The sequence below is a fragment of the Neltuma alba genome, unplaced genomic scaffold (genome assembly GCF_004799145.2).
Source record: "Neltuma alba isolate B1F8T4 unplaced genomic scaffold, ASM479914v2 tig00002060_pilon, whole genome shotgun sequence".
NCBI classification, from domain to species: Eukaryota; Viridiplantae; Streptophyta; class Magnoliopsida; order Fabales; family Fabaceae; genus Neltuma; species Neltuma alba.
Window position 1 is genome coordinate 21,733 of NW_021632724.1, and position 8,342 is coordinate 30,074.

The 8,342-nt window shown below is 34.8% G+C and overlaps 1 protein-coding gene across 4 annotated transcripts; it reads left to right on the top strand.

The window, feature by feature from the left end:
- The first annotated feature begins 4,374 nt into the window (after positions 1 to 4,374).
- Positions 4,375 to 7,336, top strand: LOC114716159 (glutathione S-transferase TCHQD-like). 4 transcript variants are annotated; one of them, XM_028901121.1, is made up of 4 exons: positions 4,503 to 4,585; positions 5,749 to 5,898; positions 5,963 to 6,065; positions 6,425 to 7,336. In XM_028901121.1, exons 3-4 carry the CDS (start codon positions 5,992 to 5,994, stop codon positions 7,017 to 7,019), a joined length of 669 nt encoding a protein of 222 aa, XP_028756954.1. In that variant the 5' UTR covers positions 4,503 to 4,585; positions 5,749 to 5,898; positions 5,963 to 5,991; the 3' UTR covers positions 7,020 to 7,336. The 4 variants fall into 4 exon arrangements, with proteins under 4 accessions (XP_028756934.1, XP_028756954.1, XP_028756926.1 ...); XM_028901101.1 differs by lacking the exon at positions 4,503 to 4,585 and adding an exon at positions 4,375 to 4,431 and having other exon boundaries at positions 5,749 to 6,065; XM_028901093.1 differs by having other exon boundaries at positions 5,749 to 6,065.
- The last annotated feature ends 1,006 nt before the right edge of the window (positions 7,337 to 8,342 follow it).

The window sequence follows — 8,342 nt, forward strand, 5'->3', positions numbered from 1 at the left end:
ATAATCAGTTCATAAACTCAGTAAATTATAATGGATTTAGTGCTCTTTATTGAAGTTCACGGTGAGCACTTGTACTTTATCATTAATTACTATCTATGTAATGATAGTATAAAATAATGTGCTTGGTGTGACATCATTGTTCATTAATATTATCAATTGCTAATATTACTTACCCGGGGCAGGGCTGATCAAGAGATGCTGAAATAGTGGCTTGAAACATGGGTTGGGCAGGGCTTACATAGCCGCCCCTAAAACCAAAGAACAAGTTACAGAAGGAGACGTGTGGACGAAACAAAAGAATCGAATGGATGACTAGCATATGGATGGCAGTTGCGTTACGTGCGTGTGACGATTATTATCCTGACTTTGTGACCCTTTCTTTCCTTGCATTGCCATAATCCGTGGCCGTTAAATTGGGGTTTGGCATCTCAAAACGACACATTACCCAAAAGCCAAGCCATTATATATTTATAGTCAAGCACTCAAGTAGCTAGCGATATATAATCCCAAACCGGACACATTGCCCCCTCCCAAACTTAAAACCCCACCTTGTCATTTGTTTATTCGTTTATTCAAACTAACTCCACGTTGAAACTTCGCCTGTCAGCTGGTGGTTGGACAATCATCAAGAAAGCTAAGCCAGTCTCCACCTGCATTGCCTGGATTGGGTTTCAAGGGCAATCTTTGCAGAAATTCATCTGGAAAAATGTTCCTAATACAGACACTAATAACTTCTAGATTTCATGCTTCAGAGCTGGACTTTTATGGATCATTAATTCTTCTCTACTGGACGAGGCACGGAATCTTCCACTGCAAGTTTTTTGTTTAAAGACTTTTTTCATCCAAGAACTTTTAGGGAATTCCTCAGCTATTTCTAGGGATATTATGCTTCTTTTTAGGAATTTTAGTACTGTTAATTTCTTTACTGCACAAGATACTTGTCCTATCAATTCTTCCCACTTCTTATTTTGCCCGGTCTCTTCTGGTTGGATATATTAAAACTATCTTTTTTAATGCATTTTGACCTCACTGTAAAAAAAAAAAAGCCTGTCAGCTGGTGGGCTTGCTTTATTTAGAGGATAAGACAGTTAATCTTAGTTGCCATTTTGTAATCTGCCTATGATAAAATAACCTCACTCATCATCTTCACATTCATCATCTCTGTTCATCTCTCCTGTACTATTTCATCAGTACTCCAAAGTCTTCACTTGTTCGACAACTCTCAGTATTAAGCGGAGGGAAACATGATCTGGAATATCCTCCTATTAATGCGTTCTCGTCAAGCAAAATGCAAGTGAATGGACTATGGAAGATCGACAAAATATATTTTGATAATTAATGCACAAGATCCCATCAATCTATCTTTGCTTAAGAAGGAACCAGAGAGGTGAAGGTTCCCAGTGTATGAGACGACTAACTAAGAACCTTCCGTACTACCGTCAATACCTTGTTTCTCGTGAGCATTTATGGTATATATTGTCAAGAACCCCTCATAACTTAGACCGCGATGCATTTTTTAAATATCATTTGCTCTCAATGAAGACTGGCTAGGGTCAAAAAGTAGTTAGAGATATGATACTTGTAGCGAACACTCCGTGGAGGTGAAGTGGGAATGGAATGCAGATGCAAACTGTTAAAAATTTCTAAAAATTAGGTTTTAAACAAACAAGGCATGATAAGAAATGCGCAAATTGAAATGTCGCTGGCGTTAATTAATTTATGGTAGAATGAAGTCCAGAAAATGGAGCCTATAATACAGAAGACTTAATGGGTGGAGCAATTAGCAAACGTGACTGATCAAATGTGGTCCATTAAGAGTACCTATTTAATAAGTTAGGTGGAGGTCACATTTTATGTGGAAGGCAGAAGGCTATGCCTCACCAGTTTCGTTAATCTCTCACTCCCTTCCCTTCCATGTGAGGTGTTGGGCATTTTCAGACCTACTACTCCTTTTACCTAACTTAGCTTCCACCATATATCACTCTCCTCTTTTCTGTCTTGATATTCACATCACTTTTTCAATTAGAGGGGCAGATACTATTATATATACTGAGATTACAAGTAAAATCAAACCCACAACCTTCTTCTTTATTAACGAGATGATTAAGATACGGTTTTTTCCCTGGAGGTAGAGAGGGGAGGTTTTGATTCATTTATTAGAGTTGGTTATTGTACCAATTTAGATATCAAAATTTTATGGTCCAGACCGTGATGCAAGATAGCGATGTTCGTAGCACGACTTCAATTGGATAAAAGAGTTGATTAACAGATGAGGTTTTATTTTCTGTTAGTAGAATAAGGGCATCAAATGTGAAATCGGCCTTTAATTTAATTTCCCAACTAAGGGGTAGCCATCCTGTCTGAGATACTTTCAGCTGTGATGTGTGAGTGTGTGTAAACGCAATACAAATAAATAATCATTAAATTTTTTCTAAAATTAAAAATCAAAACTCAACTGCAATTTTAACTATATAAATTATTACATCCGGTCCTTAATATAATATCTTGTTTGACTTTTATTTTAGTTCTAAATATAAGACCCCAGTCTACTTTGTTTATCATATTTATACATTTTTTCAAGGTAATCCTTCTAACAATAGTAATTCTAACTAATACACTTGATTAGCAAAGATATTTTAGGAAAAACAACAGCTATTTATTACAAATAACTAACTTAACTTTTTTTTTAATCTCCTTAAATTAGTCAACTAGTTCTTATAATTAGGACCGGAGGTAGTGCATGACTCTGAGTGAAAAATAAATTATTATTGAAAATTAATAATAAGCAATGATTATTTGAAATCATTTCATATTTAATTTACATCGTTCTTCCAAACACATATAGTGGTTGCCTTTCATTCGGGCTTCGGGTCTACTTCTGTTTTCTGTGATGGGAAATATGTGGGCTTCTTCAAGCCCACTATGGCCCACAAAGGAAATAGTTCCTCTTCCCAACGAGCATTGTTAGCGGGTCCGCTCATATTTTGTATAACGTCGATATGTGGGCTTCTTAAGAGCCCACTAGAAAAGCAAATATAATATGTTTTTTTTAAAACATTATAATCATTTTTTTTAATATCTTTTCTTTATCTTCTACTTGAGTATAGTTGAAAAAATATTTATAAAGATAATTTAAAAAAATTAATAAATATGAAAAATAAATCTTATATTTAAAACTAAAATCAATTTAATAATTAAATCATTAGTATAAATTGGGATCTCTCCCTGGTCTTCTCATGAGGATCTCGTCGTTGGGGACTCTAGTCATAGGCCCACGACAACAGGCTACGGCGTGAATTGAAATGATCGACATTCGACGTGGACAAGGAAGATAATTTTATGGTCGAGTCTTAATCAGTCCAAGTCATCATCAACTGATCATTCCGTATAAAAATGCAATTTAAATGTAAATATACTAAAAGAGACTTCCGCTGGCCTTTCAAGAAGTGCTCAACAATCAATAGCATATACTCCTCCGATTCTTATTATAAGACTCAATTTGACTTTTTATTTGGTCCTAATTATAAGACCCAATTCATTTTGTCTCTTATATTTATGCATTTTTTCCCAAGATAATCCTTCTAATAATGATAGTTTTAGCCAATATACTTAATTAGCAAGGATATTTTAGGAATGACAACACTTATTTATTATAAATAACCAATTTAACTTATTTCCTTAATCTCCTCAAATAAATCAATTGAGTCTTATAATTAGGACCGGAGGAGTACAAGCAAAGAAGCAGCTTGGCCAGTATCAGTGAAGACTGCTGGGGAGTCAAAGGATGACGTAGTAAGTCTATGATAAAAATAAATGATAACGCATTCTCAAGTGAAAATATTAATTTTGATTTTAAATATAAAATTTTAATTTATTTTATCTCTTAAATTTATAATTATATGTACAAGATTCACTTTAGCGTAACTTATGTTTAGCATCGAGAGAATATATTGTTAGATGTTTACATGACAAGCATAAACAGTGATTTTAAAAAAATATTTTTTTAAAAAATTAATTATAATTAATTTCATAAATAAATCAGGATTAATATAATTTTTAATTTTTAAATAATTAAATTTGTTTTCATTTTGATATTAGTTTCTTAAGTTTTAAACTATGTGTTTTTATCCTTCAAATTTTTTTATTTAAAATATTAGTCTTTATCATTTAATAAAAATTTGAACTATTTTGTTTTTCAAAAGACTAAAACTTATGATTTAAAATTTAAGAGATTAAAATCAAAATAAATATAAACTTCATGTTAATAAATATACTAAGGAAATCCTAAATAAATAAACATAAATTGTAAGTTTATGATACTACGTTTGTTCAACGTGTGTACTAAGGTAGAGCGAGTGTCTTTACGCGTTTACGAGTTGCAGTTGGGTGTATGGAATCTTCTCTCTCGCTGTCACAAATTGTTGCGTTCTGGTTTGTGCTTCCTCTCTCCTCTCTTGCACTCTCAGCCTCTCTGGTCACCGTTCGCCTTACTTCGCTTTCGTTGTTACTTTTTCGCGAGCGCCTCTTTTTTTTATTTTGGCTCCCAAAGCCCTTCCGCTAGCATCCTTGCTCAACTATTTCCTCGGTATTTCTCTCGTGTCTGTTCCGAGTTCTTCTTACTTCCTCGTTGATTCCCTCCGTTCCCTGGTTCGTTTTGATTTGTGAACTTGCTTGGCATGCTTTTCACTCTTAATATTGTGTGCTTTTGTTGTTTTTGCCCAAGGCTATCTATTTTCATTTCTTCCTGATCGTGTTTTGGCTGGTTTAGAAGTTTTTACAGCAATTGACTGTTTTCCGCGTAATCAAGTGAATTGATTTTTTTTTTTTTTGTGGAAATTATTTCGACTGCTTGGAAGTGGTATTGTGCTGTTATTGTAACTCGTTTAAATAAAATTATATCCTATTCATCAAGTTACGCATGTTCTTTCTTTGCTGGATTAATTCCTTATCGATCATCAAATTATAGTTGGTTGATTCACTTAATCGTCATCTGTGCCTGAATGAAGCCTTCTTGTTCCCTGAATCCTAATGAGCACAGATATAGTAATCTCTATCTTACATGCGCCGGAGAAATTTTTGGTGACTTTCTTATTTACATAGTTGTAGCTTGATAGACAAAGGGGAAAAAGATCTTAAAAGATATGTTTCCTCCCACCTAAAATACTAAGTTGAGGTTTTTGGGTGAGAGAGTTATTAGTATTGCAGTCTTCGGTTGCTTTTTCTCGTATTGACTTTAGTTTTGACTTGACTTGGAGGCTTTCATCACCTGTTAGCTAGCTATTGGTATCAGTATTTTCTTTTTAAAATTAATTTTCGCCCTGACTGGAATTTGAACACCGGAAAATGACCAAAAAAAAAAAAGCTGGAAAAAAATGCTAAATAAGGAATGTCAACAAAAAAATTGTTGTTTTGTCAACACTAAATAAAGTATCGTTACAAAAGTTTATTTGGAATTTAGTAATTTTCAACTTCTTTTTTTGTCATTCTCTTTTTTAACACAGACCCTCTGCCCTGGAGCAAGTGATATTGAGCTAAGCTGATTGGTTTCTACACCAAGTGATGTATATTTACCGTGACTAGAGAAAGCTACTTATTTATTTTATTCTGTTTTTGGCCTACGTCTCGTCCCGTTTAATCTGATGCTGTTTAGTTCTCTGGCTTGTGCTGTAATTCATAAACTTCTGTGGAAGAAATTGAGTTGTCATATATAATGGTTCTTTATAATAATTTGGAGTGTTTCCTTTTCAGATAAGACTACAATGTGCTATCTCTATGCTTTCTGTGTGATCTTGGGAGTTGGTGCACCTTCGCTTAAGATTTAGCAGTACATGCAACATTCTTAGAGCTGACAACAGAATGCATTTATATCATCATCCTTTTGATTTGAACAGCCAGAAGGTGAGGCTTGCATTGGAAGAGAAAGGCATTGATTATACGTCTCACCATGTCAATCCCATTACAGGCAAGAATTTGGATGCCGCATTCTTCGACATGAATCCTAGTGGCAAGCTGCCTGTTTTCCAAAATGGTTCCCACATCCTTTACGACACTATTGATATAATCCAGTATGCCCTTTCTTCTCGCTTTAACATATATTCTTTTATCCTTGACTTGAACAGATTTATATAAAGAAGGATTGAACTTTTTTAAGAGCTGTTTGGGATCTAAAATTCTAGATGAAAATAAGTTAAAACTTTATTGCTAACGGATACCCGCTCTCCACATATTCATTCATCTAGACTCTCCAAAACCTTTACCTCGAGGCAGTATCCACTCAAGGTGGTGGACAAATTTTAATCATTTCTTCATAAAATTTAATCATTGAGTCCTTTGTTCACCTTGGTTGAATAAGACATTGAATTTGCATTTGCTTATAAATGCATTTATAATAAGCAAAGGGTTTAAAATGCCGTTGGGTTTTCAGGTACATAGAAAGAATTGCTAAGGTATCCTCTGGCGCTGAGGGCATCAGTATTAGTGGCAGGGAAGTTGTTGAATGGATGAGAAAGATACAAGAGTGGGATCCCAAGTTTTTCACACTCTCCCATATACCAGATAAATATCGCACTTATACCTCCAAGTTTATAAGGCGGGTGGTGATTGCTCGAATGTCTGAATCCCCCGAGCTAGCTGGAGCTTACCACAGGAAGTTGAAAGAAGCTTATCAGACGGAAGAAAAATTAAAAGACCCTGATGTGTTGAGGAGGAGCAAGGAGCACTTGGTTATCCTTCTTGATGAAGTGGAGAAGCAGCTTAGTGAAACGCCTTATTTAGCAGGTCAAGATTTCACTATGGCCGATGTGATGCTCATCCCTGTGTTGGCTCGTCTGGTGCTTTTGGATTTAGAACATGAGTACATAGCTGACAGACCAAACACTGCTGAGTACTGGCTGTTGGTTCAGCAGAGGCCTAGCTATAAAAACGTGATTGGCAAGTATTTTGATGGTTGGAGAAAGCATAAAATGTTATTGAAAACGTGGTGCTGTGTTCGGATTAGAAGCTTGCTAAAGAAATACTAGTGAAGTACATATGCATGGCTCGGTTGGCTGAATAAATGAATAGCCTTTTGTATTTTTTTTTCCAGAAAAAGGAGTATTCATAATATACCTTCTTTTTTGTGCCTCAGCCATACGTGAAGGTCACTTGTCTACCTTAGGCATGGAAAAGGTTAGTAGTGTTTTCTTCCTTTTTTGGAATTTGTTCGAGAGTGAGAGGAGGGAGGAATTAAAGGATTTGTGGTCTGGCTAAGGCCAAGTGATTGCCGTTATACGTGAACAGAGAATAAGATAAAGCAAACTTTTGTATTTGTAATCAGATAACTATTTCCTTTCCCTGATCTGTTCGTCTCATGTTTGCTGATAATTCAAGCTCGCCTTTTCTCAAGGCACCTATTTCTTGTGTGGACAACAAATTTCACGTTTTCTTCTTGATGATCAGGAGCCATTATCAACCATACCTTGTATCGGTAATCCTTCTTCCATGATGAATTTTTTTTTTTCCTGCTGGAACTTCCATGATGAATTATACTTAAAACATTACGGTATCCAAGTTCATGGTGTGTGCGATGAATAATTAATTTTCTTCTTGATTGCTCGAACTCATTAGCTTTTCAAAAGCTACACTTCATTAACTCTTGATGGCTCTGTTCGCACTCCTAGGAGAGAGTTTATTGCTCCATTAACAGAATAGCAAGGATTTTTTTCTTTTTTAAATGCTGGAATCGTATGATAGGAAGCTTGCTACATATATATGCATGTTCAATTCTTGCTCTCAAATATATCTTCTACTTTGAGTAGCGATCACAAAGCGACAAAAAAATTCACGATTTATTTTTTTTGTACCCATCAACATGGGTGTTCATGTGCTTAAGTGACATTCCCCCCCCCCCCCCCACTTATCATGTTACAATACCAGTACGCTAAAGCAAAAGAATCACACACAAAAATCTCCCCCCCCCCCCCCCCAAAAAAAAAAACACAAAAAAAGATCTAAGCAAAGGGTGAAGCCCCCAAACATGTAGCACCCCTTTTCAAGTATCTCTCCTAAAGCATGCTCTTATAACATATTTCTCTGATTCTATTTATGAGTCATCCAACATGTTTTATATAGAATAAGAAAAATCTTAAATTTCATTAACTCTCATTTAAAATTCAATAACTTTCAGTTTTATTTAATATATATTATACCTCGTATAAACAAAATTAACATAATAATAAATAAAGGGTAAAATTGTACATTTATATAAAAAATTTTCTCTCAGTGTCCTATAAATATAATTAAAAAATGTCTTCTCTCTTTATAAATAGGAACATGAGAGTATTATTGAAGTAAATCCCAATTCC

Bases quoted from the DNA above. Each gene is read 5' to 3' on its own strand.
- LOC114716159 (XM_028901101.1), top strand. From the start codon at position 5,857: ATGCATTTATATCATCATCCTTTTGATTTGAACAGCCAGAAGGTGAGG. The intron at 6,066-6,424 runs GTATGCCCTTTC...TTGGGTTTTCAG, and splicing joins GACACTATTGATATAATCCA to GTACATAGAAAGAATTGCTA.